A 22,035-nucleotide genomic window follows, 5' to 3' on the forward strand; every position below is an offset into this window, starting at 1 on the left:
TTGATCACTGACCACCTCGTGCTTTAGTTATCTTATTCAGTGACCTTAGCAGTGGCGAAAGACACACATGTGGACCTGGAACACCCTGACATATCTCACTTGATTCTCCAGAAGTTCTCAGCCGATCAGGTTACACTGGGTAGACTTAACTCCACTTTACTTGAACCTAATCTTGACTGAAATTCTTCTTGTTATGGGCATTAGATCAGGGAAACGAGAACACACTCAGGACTTCTTATCCTTTTTATCCATCTTGCTGATCCTGAGTGGCTAGCTCATCTTTAGCTAGTTCCCACCCTACACCTTAGCCTTCATTCCACCTTCATGCATTTGTTTTTCAGTGTCATATGTGCAGATATGTGCAAAACAGTCGGAGAAGAAAGGATCAACGCAGCCTCCTACTCGTTACTGCTGCAGAAATTCTGTCAGAAAGGAGAACAAGCGGATTAAGGGAGCAACCGCTCCATAACCAATGAACTGCGCAAGAGCAAGGGTGGAGAACCAGAATGGTTGCAAAATCAGATCCACCAGTGGCACTTAGAACCATCATGTATGACCTCCTTCTTCGTCACATCACCATATCAGTCTTGTAAAAAAAAAAAAAAAAAAAGGAAAAAGAACCAAATGATGGAGAAGGGGATGAAATCAAAGAAACATGAGCCACTGGGAAGATCAAGCAAAAGAGTGGGTACCAAAAGGAAAGTGGAACACAGAACAATCAGTTGCCTGTTCCGTCATCAGAACAGTCGCACCAGATAGAGCAAAAACGAGTAGAGGCTGTGGACATCAATGGATCTATCCTCTCTTGCCATTTTGTGTGATATCCTGCATCCTCTTCAATGAAATGGTAGCCCCTAAACACTCTTAACTCCACCATTAAATAGCCTGTTCCACACCTAGACCGTCTACCCTGAATGATGCCTGTGATGAGAAGCTCACGCTACTCTTAAATGAATGTAGGGAGTTCTGTCTCGATAGTGTTGCTTTTTCAGGTTTGAGATGAAGAGTATGGAGCCGATTTTTGAACAGCAGTCAGTGGGGTTCCGGTAAGGGTGTGTTGTCCTAGTTTTACTGCTTGTATGGTTCAGAGATTCGTGGTTAAAGTATGGTTGCTGAGAATATGAGAGTTCCCACACTTTCAAACCTTTCTCCATGTTCTTTATACTTGACATTGTTTGAGGACAAACAAGGATCTAAGTCTAGGAGAATTGATATATGGTGTTTTATACATCTTGTATATATGCTTTTCAATTGGTTTTCAAGTCTTTATCGAGTCTTCCTAGTCCTTTTCGAGTCATTACAGGTCTGGAGATGCATTGGATGGCAGATGGACCAGCTGGAGGAAAAGAGTACAATTTGGAGTTTTTCACGCTGAACAGTCTGACGACTGCTCCGACCAAGCGGAACAGCCAAGCGGAGCAACCCGAGTGACTGTTCTCGCGGCAGAGATTTTTAAGGAAACTACAATCATTACGGGATTTGCCCTAATTATCCATATTTTCTCTCCCAGCGCATGTGGCTTTGATATACCATATTTTCTGTTTCTCTTTATCAGATTACGCTATTCTAGACACAAGAAACCATTAGAGACTTTAGAATTTGAGGATTTGCTTATTGTAAAGGGAGAAGGCTCCATCTCTCTCGTCATAGAAAAGATTATCCTGAACCCTATTCTTATTCTATTGAACTGCATGATGTTTTATTCAGTCTTTGTCTCTTGGATTTCTTTTTCCATGTCTGAGTAGTCGCTTGTTAGGTTTAGGGTGTTAAGGATCATGGATCAATGAGGTAGACACAAATAGGATTGTTATTCTTTGATATCTCTGTCTATTGTTATGCTTATTGCTTATGTTAAACTGGCCATTTAGCATCTGATCACAAGTTTAATCTATTCATCAAAAGTGTTTTAGGTTACTGGAAATAGCATATATAGGCGGTTTGTCCTTAGCCAACGAAAGCTGATGTTAAGGCGAATCGTGAACCAATTGAATCTGAACTTAATGCTTGTCATCATTCTCTGATCCAAACGACAGTTTAGGAATTAGGATTGCTTGATAAATTGGTACACACCACGACAGTGGGTTTATCTATTCTTGTTGTTCAAGTTCTAGATTGGCTCGTATTGTTTTTCTGAATAGTTGTGTAGCTCATGATCCTAAGTATCCCAATGAATCACCCTGAACCTAGCTCTTTTAATCATCTGAAAACCTTTTAACTAGTCTTTTATTTTCTGTTATAATACCTCAATCTTAAAACCCCCATATTGTTTTAGCTTAATATTGATCCTATAGAAATAAAGTGTAACAGTTAGTCTCTGTGGAATCGATCCTAAAGTGCTACATCGACATACCATTTGATTGTGGTAGTGTGCACATTAGGTTATTTGGTGTGCGTATACACGTAATATCACCATACAAGTCACGTAAGCCGAGAACATATCGCAGACTTTAAAGCGGGATGGAATCAGGTCGAAAAAGATACGGAAAACGTAAGTCGAAGTAGTCATCGAACCCCCTAAAGCCGTGATTAGAGCTAGGTCTTGCCCTAAACCCAGCGCACTGGTCTCTAACATCTCTAGGCATAGTATCAAACACCCTGATACGAGATCCCAAAATTTGTCTCTTTGCCAATATTCGAGCATCTTCGGAAATGCCGCAAGTTTACACACTGCAGAAAACTCTCGAAACAGATAAGGAATATAGCAGTTCACACAGAGTTAGATTACGAGATGACAACTCGTAGTCTTCCTTCTACACCCATATAAAATGCCATCGGCAGCAACACGCCTTATAACCTCTACATAAAAACTAGACCGTAAATGTCTCGCTGGAAAACTAGTCATAAGAACCTTAACTCCAAGAAGAACTACGAAAGGCTTGATCCCTTCAACAAGGGTACGTAGGCAGCCGTCATAAGGCGCAGCCCCAATCTTATCGCGTTTTACTTTTAGAAGAGCGAGAAGACCACTTACCATGGACCTTTTCAACCATTAATTCCGCCTAACTCACCTAACTTGTCAAGCCACTCGCTAGAACCTCACGCTAGAAGCTCATGGTTCAAACGAGCTGGAAGGCTAACTGTTGGGGTCAAAATCGGTCACGACGGAATCAATGTCTGAAAGTCCATAAAAATCGGCATGAACGTTTTTAAGAAAAGTAATCTTCGTAAAGAAATCTTTACGAAGAGCCTTGCGGTAAAATATTGTTGAAATCTAAATCGAACCACTAAACACAAGCTGTCCCAAGGCAACGAAAACGTATCTAAGCCAGCCGCGGATAGGTTCGAATGTGACGATCGGAACACGGACAAACCAAACTCAGTCACTACGCAACTACCGCACAAGCACACTGCACGGTCAATGCGAAGCGACCAAGCTCGAACCAAGCTCGAACCAAGCTCGGTCGCTACGTAGCGACCGATCGTTTGTTCCGTTAGGTCGCTACGTAGCGACCGAGCGTGTGTTCCATTCGGTCGCTACGTAGCGACCGAGTTCTTCCGAAACGTCGATACGACAGGAATCCATGCATTCTCGTCTACCCTTCGATGATGTCTCCCGAAGACCGTAGCGAACCCATTTCATGTTTTCTGCCATTCGAAGTCATCAATCAAACTTTACGATAAAAACCACGGAAAGTTCGTTTTTATCGAAAGAAGTCGTAATAAACGCTTCAAGTCGAAAGACGGCCCAAAGGGACCTAAGACATGACTCGAAGCCCACCTTACGATTTCTTAACCAGCAGCCCGTAAATCGTGGGACGGTCTACGCTTGGTTCGCAAGAAAAGATAAATGTCAAGTTTCCGCGGATAAATACAAAATTTTGAAGATAATTACGAAGATCGGGAAAAATGGAATATCTCCATTTTTAGGCTTAAGGGCAGAAGGGGAAAAGCGTAAACCGACCTAAGAGCGAGTATATAAGGAGCCTAGGCAAGAGGCATGAGGAGAGACTTTTTCACAGCAAACTTAGCAATTAGAGCAATTAGGCAACTTTCCGTTTTTGTTATTTCGAGCTGCGACTCAATTAGGTTTAGCCGTCTTAGGGTTGCTAGAACTAGGAATCTTGCCGACAGCTCTCGAGCCCAGGCTTATACCTTGTTGTAAACGCTCATACGCAAATTCAGAATAAGACTTCTCTTTGCTCTCTTTTTACGATTTTTATACTTTGTCGTTGTTATCTCGTGTTCTGATTGCTTAGCGAGTGGTATTAGCAGATATCCGGGACCTCTGGGAAACTAGGGTTCTCCTACTTTCCTAATTTAAACGGAAATCGACAGTGAGAACTTGTTTTTGTCGAAAAGAAAATCGTAACAAACTTTTCATGTCGAAAGACGGCCCAAAGAGGTCTAAAACGCGACTACAAGCCCACTTACGATTCTTTAAGAATGAGCTCTTAGATACTATGGCGGTTTATGTTTTTATTTTTTAAAAACAAATATTAAGATAAGTTTCCGCAGAAAAAAATGTGAAGTTTCCGCGGATAAACATGAAGATCGGAAAAATGGAATATCTCCATTTTCACTTAAGACGGCTTAAGGGCAGGAAGGGAAAAGTTAAAACCGACTTTGGAGGAGTATATAAGGAGTCCTAGGCGAGAGGCACAAGAGAGAGAACTTTTTCAAAGCAAACTTAGCACTTAGAGCAATTTTAGGCAACTTTCCATTTTTGTTATTCGAGCTGCGAATCAATTAGGTCTTGCAGTCTTAGGGTTTTAGAACAAGGAATTTCGCAGACAGCTCTCGTAGCCCAGACTCTTACCTTGTTGTAACGCTCAAACGCGAATTCGGAACAAGATCTATTTTGCTCTCTTTTCGATTTCTTATTTTTCTAGTCTTTATTTCGTGTTCTAATTGTTTGGTATGTGGTTTAGTAGATATCTGGGACCTCTGGGAAATTAAGGTTTTCCTAACTTTCTTTATTAAAACGGAAATCGACAGTGCGAATTTCGGTTCTCACAGATTAGAATCTCGTGTAAGCCATGTCTGCAAGTTTATAGAGGCTTACTGAATAATGTCATGTCACCATTGAGTATTAGTTGAGTCACCATTGGGAATTAGTAAGTCAATCAAATTATAACGTTTTCACTTAATCGTGTTCTCGAATAATAGTATTAAATTATTCAAAATAATGATTTATCTAAAAATAATTAAAAATACCACAAATAAGCAAAACTCTATACTAATTAAAATTATTGAGAATAGAAAACTAAATTAAAATTATGATATATAAGCAAAGCTATCTATTCTATTAAAATGGAAGCAGTCTTAATAAATCTACTTATAAAGGTTGTTTGGACTCTTTCATTTTTTAGTCCAACCTATTATATATAACTAAATCTTATAACCAACCTATTTTATAGCAACCAAATAAAAATCTCCTACATTTAAATAAAACATATTACTGTTTATTGACTTTAAATATTATAATCTAAACTGTCGATTTATAGCCTTTTAAATATGTACGTAGGTTTTGTATGAACCATTGTTCTATTAGTAATGTTTATATAATATGTTTGTATCGAATGATGGTATGAAATTATTATAAACCAACATTCTACCTCATATAACAAGACTTTAATGAACCATATATTAGATATCTATTATTTAAATGAATCAGTGTTTTCATCACAAAAATATAACAAATTAATGTTTTCATCAAAGCATTTTAACAACTTACAGGTTTGGTAAAATGTTCATATCTAAGAGAAAGTTATATAAGAGTGTACATATATTTGAACAAAAAAAGAATACATACAAAATCTTAAATAAATTAATTCATGAATTATATAATTTAAATAAGTTATTTTTTGACATCATATGATTTTGTAACATAATAATTTACAATATTTTCAAAATATTAATTCACAAATTTTGTATATAATCCAAAGAAAAACCCGCGCTTTCAAAACGCGGGTCAAAATCTAGTATACTAATTAAAATTTGTGAGAATACAACAGATAAACAAAATTATGTAAAATCATTGAGAAACAAATTAGTTTTGGCAAGGGTTTAGTTGGTTTTACTCACTTTAATATTGGCTCAAAAGGTAAAAAAGTGTCTTCCCATTATCTACCTCAAATTGGAAGTTTTTGTATTGGTGATCTCGATCACACCTTCAACTTGAAATCCATGGCGACTCCATTTATCCGGACTCTCTTCCTCTTCTCCACTATCTTCTTCCTCCAATCCCACGGGGAAGAAGAAGACACTCCCATCACTCGATTCCAGCAATACCTTCGATTCAAAACTGCTCATCCAAACCCAAACTACACCGCACCCATCTCTTTTCTCGTTGACCAAGCCCAATCAATCGGTCTAACTACCCGAACCATCGAATACGTATCAGGAAAGCCCGTTCTTCTCGTAACATGGCTCGGTTCAAACCCTAAGCTTCCGTCGATTCTCTTCAACTCCCATCTCGATTCGGTCCCCGCGGAAGCTGACAAATGGATTCATCCTCCCTTCTCAGCTCACCGAACCGTCGACGGTCTTATATACGCTCGCGGCGCGCAGGATGATAAGTGTATCGGAGTTCAGTATCTTGAATCAATCAGGAACTTAAAATCAAGAGGCTTCTCTCCTCTCCGCACTGTTCACATCTCTTACGTGCCTGAGGAAGAGATCGGAGGATTCGACGGGATGGCAAAGTTCGCGGCCTCGTCGGATTTCACGGAGCTGAATGTTGGCTTCGCTATGGATGAAGGGCAAGCGAGTCCTGGAGATGAGTTTAGGGTTTTCTTCGCTGATCGGACTCCATGGGAGCTGGTGATCCGAGCTGAAGGCATCCCAGGGCATGGCGCTAAGCTTTATGACAATGGAGCTATGGAGAATTTGATGAAGAGTGTTGAGTTAATCGCCAAGTTCAGGGAGACGCAGTTCGATTTCGTCAAAGCTGGGGAAGCTGCAAATTCGGAAGTTATCTCTGTGAATCCAGTTTATTTCAAAGCAGGAACTCCTTCCAACACTGTAAGCTGATGATTGCTGTAATCTCCATTTTTGTACACTTTTAAAAATGCTTTTGTTTGTTTTTAGGGATTTGTGATGAATATGCAGCCTTCAGAGGCAGAAGCTGGGTATGATCTAAGGTTGCCTCCAATGGCTGATCCTGATGTTATGAAGAAAAGAATTGCTGAGGAATGGGCTCCTTCTATTAGGAACATGACCTACACGGTATATATGAATATAAAATTGGTTAAACATTATTTTGGTTTCTTTTTTTTTAGAGCCTCCACCTTAGTTATGAATGAATACCTGGAATGTTTTGTATTACCAAACATCTGTTTTAGTTACTTTAATACAACTATACAAGGATATGATGAGATGTCCTAAGCAAAGCTTAATTGAAACAGAGACTCCATTAGGCTTTTAGGTAACTCTGATTTGTTGTTTTAGATTATTTGGCTTCTTTCTTTCGGAGCTTCCACATTAGTTTTGTGAAAATGAGGTTACTGGGTGCGAATGATACCTTGAATAATTATCTCTCTAGTTGATTAAGAACGTTTTATTTTATCAAACCTCTGTTTTAGTTGCTTTGATACAAGAATCTGAGATGTCCTAAGTATATCTTAAGTAAATCTGCAGCTACAAAGTTATGTACTTTCATTAATGATGTTACAAATGTTTTAGGCTTTTGTTTAGGGAGATTGATTATGCCGTATAGTATCTACCTTTTGCAATTTGATCAATTGTTATCAGAGGAAACTAAGTGAACAAAACTAACTTTACCATCTCTTCCACCAGATAAAAGAGAAAGGGAAACTAAGAGACCATTTTGGACGACCGATAATGACTGCAACTAATGGTTCGAATCCTTGGTGGTCTGTCTTCAAGCAAGCTGTTGAAGCAACCGGAGGAAAACTCGCAAAGCCTGAAATATTGGCTTCAACCACAGATGCACGCTATATTCGCACTTTGGGAATTCCACTTGTCGGTTTCTCACCAATGATCAATACTCCTATCTTATTGCATGACCATAACGAGGTATTGGAACGATGATATTATCTCTTTGCATATCTCTGTGTTCCATATTTTGAATCACAACGCTGATTGAAATATATACTTTCTCTGTTACAGTTTCTTAAAGATACCGTGTTCTTGAAAGGAATAGAAGTATATGAATCGGTTATCAGCGCTTTAAGTTCCTTTGAGGGAGTATCTGATCAAGCGATCTGAAAGCATGTTTCTGTGCAAGCAATTGTGTCAGGTCGCTTGAAGATGATCAATGCTCACACATTGCTATGACCAAGAATTATATGTTGCTGTTTCACCCATTTTCATGTAAAACTATTTCTATCGACATTCGTTCGAGTTCTGTGACCCTCAATGGCTGCTACTAATAGTTTGTATATATCTGTCATTCGATTTGTGTGCATAAAATCTCAAACTCTGAAGGAGAAATGTCACCGGTGCTTGGAGCATGATTTCACACGCTGTTGATCTTTCAAGAATTTGATTAGTACGTTTCAAGTAGAGTTTCATCATGCCAAACACCAAACAACTTGTCGGGAGTAAGGTTATAGGATGCTGAATTATTGATGGGACTGGAAAAGGTAAGAAAGCCAGTCAATCTAAAAGACCGGTTACTTATATGAAGATCTAAGCAGTCTGTGAAGAAAGCAATGTCAGTATCGTTTTCCTATAAGCCCATCTCAAAGACTCCATCATTAGTAGTGGTCAACTGGGCAGACTTTCCGTGCGCTAGCCTAACCTCCAGTTCTATTCATTTTGGATAGGTTATGAATGTCTTCAATTAATAAATGGCCCAATCAGACCAAAGATCAATTGGTATTAGTCCATCTATGCAAAGACTAAATAGACAAGAAAACACAGTTATATATTTTTTCAAAAATTAAGATCTTACAGTTTTGATGGAAGACGTAGTTTCACTAATATTAGCGGAAAAAGCATAATTTCACGATTTTAGCGGAAAAACATAGTTTCATGGTTCTAACTTAAATACGTAATTTCACAATTTTTGTGGAAAAACATAATTTTACAATTTTGGCGGAATACTCAATTTTTTTAGGGGGGAAGAAGGCAACTAATAACTCTATTCCTATCCATCTCAGTCAATGAGTATCCTTATGACCAAATAAGGACCAGCATACGTTTCAAGTAGAGTTTCACTATGCCAAACACCAAACAACTTGTCGGGAATAAGGGTATAGGATGCTGAATTATTGATGGGACTGGAAAAGGTAGGAAGGAGTAATATTTGTCTAAATAGGTCGAGAAAGCCAGTCAATCTGAAAGACCGGTGCTCATATGAAGATCTAAGCAATCTGTAAGGAAAGCAATGTCAATATTGTTTTCTATAAGTGCATCTCAAAGACTCCATCCTTAGTAGTGGAGTCAATGGGCGGGAAAACGGTTAATTCATACATCAACACAGTCCAGCGGTCCCGATCAGTACATAAACACATAAGCTGTGCAAATACATACATGAACACGTAGTTAATTCAAATCTCATACACGAACTAACAAAATTCGGTTTTTGCATACATTGACCAATTATCTGTTAGTCAAACGTAACGGAATCTGAATTGTCCGTTATATATTGCTTACGTGGCTTTTTACATTTTTAAATAATGAATAAATTAATAAAAAAATTAAAAGATGGTTAGAGGGGGGATTCGAACCTGGGTCTAAGCAATATCCAACACATGCTAAACCACTGTGCCAAGGCAGACTTATTATTTGTACTCCCAATGATTTCCTATTTATACCTAATGGATATTTCATTCACATATATATATATATATATATATATATATATATATATATTGTGGTTGACCTTATCATCCAAATTGTTCAGAAAATAGACATATCATCCAAACAAAATGAAAAAATATTCAAATATTTTTTTGTTTTTTTTGTGGAAGAAATAACATTTTTATATATTCAAAAAAATAAAATAATAATATATATTATTAAAAAGGGGTCACATACATTGAAGTTATTTCTAGCTTTACTATATTTTTGTGAGAAAGAGATCGAAAGATCGTTCTCTTGCTGAAATTTTTTAATTTCCTCTTGTTTGAATTTGAGTTTATTTGCAAACCCTTATGTTTCTAACGTTCTCTTACAATTACTGGAAACTAAAAAAAAATTTACTCAAAATTTAAACAAAAGCAAATTAAAGATTTCAACAAGAGAACGAACTAGTTCAAAAAGGGAATTGATTTTACTAAGGATTATAGATCGGTTTAGCGGAACGCGCCGGTGTGGTAGTTGAACGAAATTAGACGTGCAATATTTGAATTAGTTTTGTTTTGTTCAATTTAAGCTTGTAATGGACATTTGAAATTTTGTTTATCGGGTTGATTATTAAAAGTAAATATTATCTTTTAAAAATAGAAATTCACAAAGAGATAATAAAGGTAGAAGACAATTCCAACGTACGTAACCCTTTTTAATAATATATATTATTTTATTTTATTTTTTTGAATATACAAAAATGATTTTTTCCACAAGAAAAGGAAAAAGAGAACAAAAAAGTATTTGAATTTGTTTTGGAACAATTTGGATGATAAGTCAAACATGGAAAGAAAAAAAAAGAAATATGTGAATGAAATATTTGTATAAATACGAAACAACTGGGACTATAAACAATAGGTTGGGTCTGGCACAATGGTTTCTTCTTGTGATTGGTATATCTCAAACCAGGGTTCGACTCCCCCTTGTAACCATCTTTTATTTTATTTTTATTAATTTATTCATTATTTAAAAACGTAAAAAGCCACGTAATGGTATATAACGGACAGCTCAGATTCCGTTACGTTTGACTAACGGATAATTGGTCAATGTATGCAAAAACCGAATTTTGTTAGTTCGTGTAAGATATTTGAATTAACTACGTGTTCATGTATGTATTTGCACAGCTTATGTGTTTATGTACTGATCGGGACCGCTGGACTGTGTTGATGTAGGAATTAGCCGATTTCCCGTCAATGGGCAGACTTTCTGTGCGCCAGCCTAGCCCTTAGTTCTATTCATTTTGGATATGCTATGAACGTCTTCAATTAATAAATGCTCCAATCAGACTAAAGACCTATTGGTATAGTCCATCTACGCAAAGACTAAATAGACAAGAAAACACATTTATATAGTTTTTCTGAGAAAACACAGTTTTGGCAAGAAATTAAGATCTTACAGTTTTGATGGAAGACGTAATTTCACTAATATTAGCGGGAAAACATAATTTCATGATTTTAGCCGGAAAATCAGTAATTTGAGTGATATCAAATTTGGTGCCGTCGCCAGGGAGCTTTGATCGCAATTAGATCAAATTTAGTTAGGTTTAGTCTAGGTTTTTGTTACTTTGCCAAAACTGATAAAAAATATTCTTGACTTTTCAGGGCAGTACTAGAAGTAACAAGGAACAAACACTTCTCTTTTCAGATCCTTCACTTCTAAAACGCACCATCCGCAAAGGCAAACGTATCGATCGACAACAGCACCTGCTCATCCACCGACACTTGCCTTCCACCGTCGACCGAGACCACTCTTCCATCGACCGCCCATAGCCACCCGTCATCGATCGATATTCCACCTTGGACATCGATCGACACTGAGCCGCGAAACATGGTTGCGACATTAATTCTAACTTAGGACGCGACTGGAAACATGCATGACCAGGAGGGTCATCTACATAATGCAGCAGGCCAGAAGATAGATGATCAGGGGGTTGTAATCCTGATATTGATGCTGATATTGCAGCCGCTCAAGATGTAGACGAAGCTGCTAGACCGAGGACGTTAGCTGATTACAACAGGACAGATCAATACTACGACAACAGATTTGCCATCCGTCTTCCAGCCATACAGAGGCAAGACTTTGAGTTGAAGCCTCAGTACTTCACACTCGTGGGACAGACACCCTACTGTGGGTTATCACACGAGCATCCTATGGACCATCTGGAAAGGTTCGAGGATCTAGTTTCTGATATTAAAGCCAATGGAGTCCCTGAGGACTACCTCTTTTGCAAGCCCTTCAAGTACTCGCTTGCTGGAGAGGCTTCACAATGGCTTAAGAAGTTACAGCCAGGATCTCTTACATCCTGGGCCAAAATCAAGAATGCATTCCTATGCCACTTCTTTGATGAGACATGCGCTGAAGACTTGAGGATTGAGATTGCTACATTCACACATGAGCCTACAAAGTCATTCAAAAGCTCCTGAATCAGATTCAAGTCATATTAGAGAGACTGTCCACATCATGGATTCAATGAAGTGCAGCTGCTCAGCACTTTCTTTAGAAGCATCGCGCTGGCATATCAGATGGCTCTAGACTCAGCTAGTGATGGAAATTTCAATACAAGGAATCTAGAGGAGGCTGTGAGACTTATTGAGAACTTGGCATCCAGCAACAACACCAAGAACACTGATTTCGAAAGAAGAGAATTGGCCCCTGCCCAAGGAAAGGAGCAGTTGGGAGATGTTAAGGCTAATCTGGATAGTGTTCACAAACTTCTCAAGAAGCAAATAAGCTTTGCAGAGGACGTAGAGGTTGTAGATGTTGACAGTGACATGGAGGAAGAGGAGGACCATTCCTGCACTTTTATTTATGCTAAGAAATGAGGTTGGCAGAAGGCTTTACCTTAGCAACCAAATTCACCTAGCCAACAAGCAAATCAAAGCTGATTTGATAAACTATGGATTTGACCCACTTTTACCCATGGTTTATAAGTGTTTTAACTATTAATTATTATATTATAGAGTCTATTTTGAGTATTTATAGGATCATGAGTGATTTGGAGATAAGTGATGATTTTGGAGCATTTTGGAGATATTTGGAGCAAGCACCCGAGATGACCATCGAGCTCGACCATCGGTCGATATTGAAGAGGAATAATCGCTCGATGTTCACATGTTGACATCGATCGACAGCGAAGCGCGCAAAAATCCCGTTTGGTCACAGCCGACTTGAAGCCCAAGTCTTCACCAATTTACAAGATTATCCCTGGCGAGTTTTAACCTAATTATATAAGCTTTGCAAACATGTTAGAGGCAAATAGTGCTTTCTTGTTTTACTATTTTCACAACAAAGGTTTTCGAAGATTTTGATAGATTGGAGAGAAGATCCAAAGTTATATTTGTGATTGGTACTCCATTGATTTCTATTTACTATTCTAATGCAGTTTTCATACCTTATTGCTGTTATAAATTACTTGGCCATGTCTGAGTAGTTCCCTTCTTAAATTTTAGGGTTTAAATAGGTTATGAAGGATTAACCCCAACTATAGATTGTTAAGTTGTGATATTAATCATTAGGATTGTCATTAATATCTGATTCTAGATTAGCTACCTAGACCTTACCCTAGGATTGTTAGATATAAGCGATAGCTTTAATCTCATCCTGAAACCATTCTAATTGAGCTAAGATTCTTGCTAGAGAAAGGTGACAGCTGATCTAATGATCTTTGTGAGCACATTCAACGCGCGCATTAACGCTTGACCAATAGCGTCGATCGATATTCAAACAGAATAATCGGTCGACGTTTCGAAGAGTGTATCGATCAATATTCATATAGAATCATCGATCGACACTGGTCAATAGACGAACCTAGAAAGCGAAAGCCTAGTGGTTCGTTTATAAGTGTTGAGCTCTACAATATCATGCATGCAACTTGTTAGGCATCTATAAGATTATAATTCCAAATTTCCTGAATAAAACCCTAAGTCTAGCTATTTCCTTTTAAGCATCAAAACCTCAACCAATCAATCGAGCAATTACTTGCTCAAACAATTGTAACTTTACATTTAAATCATTAAACCATTTTACTTAACAAATCCAATTAGATTTATTAGGTTCCCTATCTCTAGTGGATTTGATCCCTAAGTATTACAATTGAACTTCTTATTTGAGAGAGTAATTCACTACTTAGGGTAATTTGAGTGATATCAAATTTGGCGCCGTTGCGGGGGAGCTTTGATCGCTTATTAGATTTTATTTTTGTTAAGTTTAAGACTGATTTCTGACAAAAGTTTTTTTTCTTGGATTTTCAGGTACATGCCCAGCAGTACCAGACGCAACAAGATAACTTAACGGCTATTCTCACCAGATCCTACAAGCTTGGAGTGTTCAATCCGAAAAGAAGCGTGTTCCTCATCGATCGACAACAACACTTGTTCCTGAGAACTCTTCTCTATTCTTGGGAGAGCTTTCTTGGTAAAAGTAGGAGCAGTGTGCAATCTGCAAACAAATCAGTTGTGCCTGACGCTCATAGATCCTCATGTCCACTACAACCTTATTCCAGTCAAGAAGCCACATACGTCCTCCAGAAGAATCAATGATCCATGAATCATTGCAGCATGCCACAGTGGAGCAGAGTACGAGACAGAATACTCGGCGTTGATCGAAACTCACATTGCAACATCGATCGACAGTGCCTATCAGAAATCGACCGACGCACCAAGGGAAGAATCGATCGACAGTAGCCCTGAAGATTGGAAGAACGACTACTACAACCCTACTGTGGCAGCATACACTAGACACAACATGCATACGAAGGAGTATGATGCAGATTATGAGGAACGATCTGTAGAGTACAAAGCAATTCTAGATGAGGAAGACTAACTTCTACATCATTCCTCCTGGAAGAAGAATGCACCATCGATCGACAGAACAATATCGACGTCAATCGACACTCAACCTCATCATACAAACCGAAAACGATCATCGACCGACATTGATTACTACCCATCGATCGACATTGTAGTCAACGTGTGCGAGAAGGAGATTACTCGATTGGGAGTTGGGAAGATGATTACCATCACGAAAGCTATGCAGTAGAAACGGAAATTAATGAGCCCAGAGTAGATGAACTTCATGAAGGTTTCACTTATGAGGAACTTCTCAACATGCAAAGACGTGATGAAGCAGATCAACATCAAGCAGAAGCTACTAGGGAAAGAACACGCTTCCAACATTCTATCGACAGAGCTATCCGCCCATCGATCGACGAAAAGCCTCCATCATCGTTCGACATCCGTCCAAAACAGAAATCCACTGTAAGCGAAAACCCTAATTTTGATAACCAGTATCTAACACCAGACGAATTTGGTATTTTTATGGATCCAGATGGCTACACAAGAGCAATAGATGGACAAGGACTGCAAGTATCCAGAGAGGACATTGCAGACATTCTTCAGATGGCTAATGAAGCAGACAATCTCTTTATGCAACAATGCACAATCCCAGCAACTCATACGGTTACAAAAGAAGTCTATGACACATCTGGTGGCATAGACAATTGCTTGAAGAAAAAAGTATACACATCCGACTCGACCGTCGATCGACGTTAACATTCCAACATCGATCGACAGACGTCCATAATTCAGCAGAAGAGCTTTAGACCTTTTTGGAACCAGAAAATTCTACTGTGAAGAGAAAGATGAGTATGGAGTCTACAACTATGATCATGGATGTGCAAGAGATATGGAAGAACACATCATCAATGTGCCCAAGGAGGATATCAGAAAACTACTGGAAAGAGCTTCGAGAGATGAGCACATCTACATATGTCTTCCAGAACATGCTAGCTCACTCACACAGACCAAGCTGGTACCAGAGATCTACATTAAAGATGAGATCAATGAGATGTTTTATGTAGTTTGTGGAGCCCAAGAAAAGAATGAAGGTGATTTCCAGATGAAGCTTGATGGTGTTTACTATCCACTGAATGATAGCATAAGTTGGTTGACTACATGCATGGAGGAGATGAGGCAAGACATAGCCAAGATTCATTGTGCGGCCGACAAACATTGATCACCATCGATCGACAAACACCACTCCGAATCGATCGACAGATAATACACAACATCGATCGACGACGACCCAAAGAACTCATACCCGATGAAGTCTCAACCAGATTTTCACACTAGAGCAGATATTGATGAGTTGGTAGAAGATATCTACAGAACTGTGGAAACTTCAGAAGAGAGGCTTGATAGGAGATGTGATGACATCTATTTCCCAATGGATCTTAGCATTAGTTATTTGACTTCCAAGATAGAAGCTATACAAGGGGAATTAGTGGAGATTCAGAGTTACATCGCTCGTCGATCTGAAGCATCAGCATCGACCGACAAAGGCAACAACAAATCGACCGACATTCTTAGATAGATGTCAGTTGACGACGCTAGAAACCGAGGCCGGCTAGTACCAAAGGTGACATCAGACACATCTGATACACACAACCAGGGAAAGGAGATCTCAGTTGACACCTACGCCACACTCAGAAGACATCGGTTTCACCTTGAGAGTCTTGAGATAGATTGCAGAAGATGGAAAATACAACAGTAACAATGAAGGAAAAATGGCGCAGAGGGAATGAAGCAATGCGAGAATTCACTTGTACATGGTTCAACAAGCGCAGAGAAGAGATGGACACTTGTTTTCCAACAAGTTCCAGCTTTCAACACTACTAGCCAAATCACCTCCAAAGTCAAGCTAAATGATTATAACAAAGCGTTGAGTGGGAGGCAACCCACTATTAGGTAATACTTTATCGGTTTTATTATTCTAGTTATGTTGGTTTTATTTATTGCAGGTCATAAAAAAAAGAGATATCCGTGTAGACGATTGCCGTGAGTATCGACCGACGAGACACTGTCAACATCGATCGACAGAGAATCACCTGCCGCGACCGATATTAACATCCTTACATCGGTCGACATCCATCCCGGTCTGGTATATCGTTCTAACTTGTTACATTGAGTCCTTATGATTTAGTTTTCACCATAAATCCGACTGAATTTACACTGGGGACAATATAGTTGATGTTGGGGGGGGGGGAGGGTTTACTAATTGTAGTTATTACAATGCTTTCATAAAAAATTTATTGAGTCAAACCCTTATGTATCAAGAAGGAGTTTGCAGCTAAACACCCACATCCACCTGAACCCTTATGTATCAAGAAGTCATACATCGATCAACACAAGGATCCAGCCGTCGATCGACAGCCAGACTCAACCGACGATCGATTCAACTCATCTAACGTCGATCGACGACCACCTCTGACCCACCGAGTGCAGTTACCAAAACATAGACGTAGTAAGACTGAATGCACTCAGAAACCCATCTCAACCTTCAGAACACATGGCAGATAACTTCGAATAGCTTTTAGATGATGCACCAGAGCCCATGCGAGTTGATCAGACTTCTGAGAGGATAACCTTGTAGAAAAGAAAGGAAAAGGTTCCTAATTATCTCAAGCGAGAAGTTAATGAGAAGGAGATGGATAGCTTCACTAAAAGAGTTCTTAAGATACCCTTGGACAAGCCATTCGAGGAGCCTTACTTTACCCACAGGTTGTAGATGTTCTTGAGAGAGACCAAGGAAACTGAGCAGGACATACATAGAATCTTCAATCAGATCAGCGAGAAGATGAAGCAGAGGATTACACTGAAGAAGAAGAGTGATCCTGGTAAATTTGCAGTGCCATGTTTGGTCAAGGGCATTGAGTTTCCATGTGCGCTTTGTGACATAGGTTCATCAGTCAGCATACTACCCAACGTAATAGCAGACCATCTGGGTCTGAAGGTAGAACCTTCAGAGGACTCATTCACTTTCGTGGATCATTCTACAAGGAGCTCAGGAGGAATCATCATATATCCTGAGGTGAAGATTGGCAATGCCCTAGTTTCAGTCGACTTCCATGTCTTGGAAAACAAGCAGAACAAGACTCATTCTCTAATACTTGGGGGAGCTTTCATGACCACTGTAGGAGCAGTTTGCAATATGCAGACTAATCAGCTGTGACTAACACTGATAAATCCTGATGCCCACTACGATCCAGCCAGAGTTGTGAGGCCACAGACGTCCAACACTGGAGTTAACACCGGATTCATTGCAGCATGACACTGCATTATGAGGATGAATACAAAACCGAGTATTCAGGATCGATCGATGATAGCGGGACTCCACCATCGATCTACATTGCCATTCATCCGCCGATCGACGACAAGTTCAGAGAATCGATCGACAGCAGTCCTGCGAATGATACTTTCGCTTTGCCAGCACACTATTATCCGCACATTGACGTTGCTACCCAGCCTCAGACATTGATTGATTACCACTATGGTGATACGATCAGCAGACAAGGCAACTATTATATTGGCAATTGGGTAGATGAGAGCCTTCGTGAGAGTTTCTCACTAGACACTGAACTACCGGAGATGAGATCTGATGAGTATGACGACGACTACCATAGAGAGAAGAACATTGAGTATCATAGTCTTGCCATGGATGATAGAGGACTTCTCCATACATCGTCTGCAGATGCGACGTCAACATCGATCGACAGCAGCATCAAATCGTCGATCGATGATCATCAAAAACCTAATCTTGAGGTACAAGTCAAAGATAATATAGATTATGGTTATCTAACTCCGGATGAATTTGGTATTTTCGGGGATCCAGAAGGTCAAGCAAGAGAAATGGATGGACGCATTCTCAACATATCCAAGGAGGACATAGCTGATATCATTGCCATGAATAGGTCCAGTAAGTTCTTCAACCCGAAGAAAGATCAAACGATCCACCATCGATCAACGACGCAGAAGCACCATTGATCGACAGTCACTTTGAATCCAAACGAAACACACTTCATCCGAACAGGAAGAGGAAACCTCGTTGAGAGAACACAGAGGTATACATACCGACCGTATCATAGCAGAATAGCTACAACAAAGCAGAGATTGATGAGTTAGTAGCAGAGATCTACAAAGCTATCTGAACTTCAGATGATTATCATTCTAAGAGGCTCGATGACGTCTACTACCCGTTCGACAACAGTATCTGCTGGTTGACCACACGCACGGATGAGATGAAGCAAGACATAACCATGCTTCAGAATCAACATGTACTCGGCGGATAATGATCAACATCGATCGCCGCTCACGCTCACACATCGATCGACGCTCACGCTCACACATCGATCGACGCTCACGCTCAACCATCGATCGACGCTTTCATCCAAGCATCGATCAAGGCTCACCTCGCACCATTCGAAGATAGGCTACAATAATTCACCTATCGGTATGATGGTGTTTATTACCCACTACGTGATACGAGATGGATACGATTAAGAGACAACTCGATTATTAAGCAGAACCATCACCATCGATCGATAGAGGAACTCGACCATAGATCGAAAACGACTATGCAGCACTACGAAGCAAGCTGGTTACCAAAAAGTCACTACAAGATAAGCTTGATGAGATCACTTTCTCTCAAGACTTGCTGACAGAAGATGTCTACCAAGAGCTGACGAACATCTCAGAAACAACATATACCAGACTTGGAATGCAATAGCGCAGCATTGGGAATCTTCAGCATGCAAGTGAGGTTGCTAGAGAAAGATTGAAGAATCAGTGGACAAGAGGATATGAGGCCATAAGAAGCTTCATTGGCACTTGGTTCCAGATGAGCAAAGATGAAGTGGACACTTTCATACAGTCAAGTGGTCATTTTGATCATTACTAGCCAAATACAACCTCCAAAGTCAAGCTAAATGACTATAACAAAGCATTGAGTGGGATACAACCTAATAATAGATAATTTCTTATAGTTTTAATATTTCCTAGTTATTTATTTCTGTTTTTACCTTTATTGCAGGTCTAAGAGAAATAAAAAAATAGAAAAACCAGAAAAAAACCAAAAAGAGAACCAAGGAGAGGTTACTTGTCATCGACCGATGAGACAAGGTCGACATCGATCGACAGTACAACACCAACACCAATCGATAGACACATCCCCGTGTCAATCGACATCGACATCAGCGATAAGGTATATCCTTCTCCTTGTTACATTCAAAACTTGTGATATATATTCTTACCAAACTCCGACTAGATATACACTGAGGACAATGTAATTTAAGTTTGGGGTGAGGTTTACTAATATTATTTACCTATGAGTCTAAAAATGTTTTCTAAAATTTTTTACCGAATCAAGAAGAGGACAATAAACTTTTATAATTTTCCTTACTCATCTAACCACTCTTTAGCACCATTCTTAGATTTATTGACTGCGTATTGTACTATAGATTCTAAAATGGAACATCCTGCCAATTTTTCACACTTGCTGAGAATGTTTGAAAGAACCAAGCTGACCTCCAACCTAATTGAGCTTAACTTGCTTGTCTTGGGGATTGGTATACATTGGATCGGAATCCTCCTTCAAGTGTGGAAGGTATTATACTTAGTGTCCTTGTTTTCCTTCCAACTCTCTTTGGCATCAATATATATTTACAAAAGATCGAAATGATTTCTTGCGGTGTAGAGGGGTAGGAGTGTCTCCTACGACCCCATTATTCTACAAAATAGAATGATCACACATTGTTTGAAAGCGAGGGGTAGATACATTATCGATGACCCCACTATTCGCCTACAACTTTGCCTAGCAAAAAAAATCAGATTCAGAGAAGAGAGAAGAGAGAAGGAAAATCAGAAAAAGTTACCTGCAAGTCCAGATACTTTCTTGAGTTGATTCCATGTGTTCAGTGATCGATACTCCCAAGGTAAAGCCTACACCTTTTTATTTACATGTGTCAAGTGAGGTTAGTAGAGGGGTTAGTCAGACATGATTTGCTAAACTGTTGGATGAATGGAGTTTGTTCCTAAACTAGGATATTGCATAGAAAGTACTTCTAAGTTAAGACTGATTTGATGTGGTTGCAATATTATTGAGGTGATGATAGTAAGTTCTTAAATTATGTGAGTCCCTGCTGTTTTCAAAAACACCTTTAAGAAAGACTGCTTGTTGTTTTGATTGAGGACAAGCAAAAGAGTAAGTCTGGGGGTGTTGATATACCATGGATTTTACCCATTTTTAGCCATGGTATATAAGTATTTTTAAATGCTTTATAGTTGTTTTGGGGTCTTTTTAATATATTTTTCAAGTTTTGGAGTGATTTGGAGGAAAGTGGTGATTTTGGAGATAAAATGATAAACCAGTAGCTGACCGTTGACCATGACTATTGGTCGATGGGCGAAAGCAATAATCGATCGACGACGAAGCGCACAGAGGCCTAATTGGTTGCAGCCGAATTAAATCCCAAGCCCCACAAGAATTACCTGATTACCTCTGATGAGTTTTAACCTAATATTTATGTGCTCTTCCATTGTTCTAGGTAACACACACTTTCTTACTTTCTTACTTTCATACAGAAAAATACTTAGAGTCTTAGGGTGGAGAGAAGATCCAAGAACTTCTTCAGAGATTTGTGATTGGAACTCCAGTTTCTTTACTCTATTCTATTTTATGCAGTTTTCTTATCTTATTGTTGTGAATTGCTTAGCCATGTATGAGTAGTTCATCTTGTTAGATTTATGTTCAGATATACATGAGGGATTAGCCCAAAATATAGAATTGCTAAGTGTCATGAATATGAATCAACTAGACTGTTCTTAATGCATGTGTTCTACAGTAGCTAACTAGGACCTTGCCTATAGATAGTAGGACGCAAGCGGAAGTTTGGTTCTCTGTCTGATTAGCTTAGATTGTGCTAGGATTGCTAGAAACAAGCGGAAACCCGTGCGATAACGCTCCATGGAAGGTACGTCGATCGACACTCATTAGTTGCATCGATCGATGGGCTGAAAGGTGTATAGATCGACACCCCGTTGTTAGAATCGATCGGCACTTTCTCAGGACCAACAAACGACAGCTGAGGTCCTAGATCCGGCGATAGATAGTATAAATATACGAAAGTTGATTGACTATTCTCGTTGTTTGAGTTCTAGAATATCCATATATGCTTAGTAATCTATATCTCTATAAACCTGATTGTTTGAATAGAAACCCTAAATCTAACGTTTCCCATATCTGTTTTAAAACCCCAATCAATCAATCGATTAACTACTTGTTCAGCCTTGCTATTTACTATTTTAAAACCTACTTGCCTAGCTTAACTACATAACTAGATAGATCTATTGTGTGCCCTAGCTCCTTGTGAATTCGATCCCTAAGTACTATAATTGAACCTCTTATTTGAGAGAGTAAATCACTCCTTAGGGTAATTTGAGTGATATCATA

At 39.1% G+C, this 22,035-nt stretch overlaps 2 protein-coding genes and 1 long non-coding RNA gene across 3 annotated transcripts; all 3 read left to right on the forward strand.

Moving 5' to 3' along the window:
* Positions 1-1,099: 1,099 nt before the first annotated feature.
* On the forward strand, positions 1,100-13,015 carry LOC117129175. Its single transcript, XR_004452792.1, has 3 exons — positions 1,100-1,349; positions 11,355-11,358; positions 13,005-13,015. It is a non-coding gene; the product is annotated as an uncharacterized LOC117129175 (long non-coding RNA).
* On the forward strand, positions 6,066-8,440 carry LOC103847925 (aminoacylase-1). Its single transcript, XM_009124938.3, has 4 exons — positions 6,066-6,963; positions 7,030-7,167; positions 7,738-7,977; positions 8,071-8,440. The coding sequence occupies exons 1-4, from the start codon at positions 6,127-6,129 to the stop codon at positions 8,167-8,169; spliced, it is 1,314 nt and encodes a 437-aa protein (XP_009123186.1). The 5' UTR covers positions 6,066-6,126; the 3' UTR covers positions 8,170-8,440.
* Positions 13,016-17,316: 4,301 nt separating the features above from the next.
* On the forward strand, positions 17,317-17,760 carry LOC103847927. The gene has a single exon (XM_009124940.1). The coding sequence runs from the start codon at positions 17,317-17,319 to the stop codon at positions 17,758-17,760; it is 444 nt and encodes a 147-aa protein (XP_009123188.1).
* Positions 17,761-22,035: the final 4,275 nt, after the last annotated feature.

This window comes from Brassica rapa, chromosome A10, assembly GCF_000309985.2.
Source record: "Brassica rapa cultivar Chiifu-401-42 chromosome A10, CAAS_Brap_v3.01, whole genome shotgun sequence".
Taxonomy (NCBI): Eukaryota; Viridiplantae; Streptophyta; class Magnoliopsida; order Brassicales; family Brassicaceae; genus Brassica; species Brassica rapa.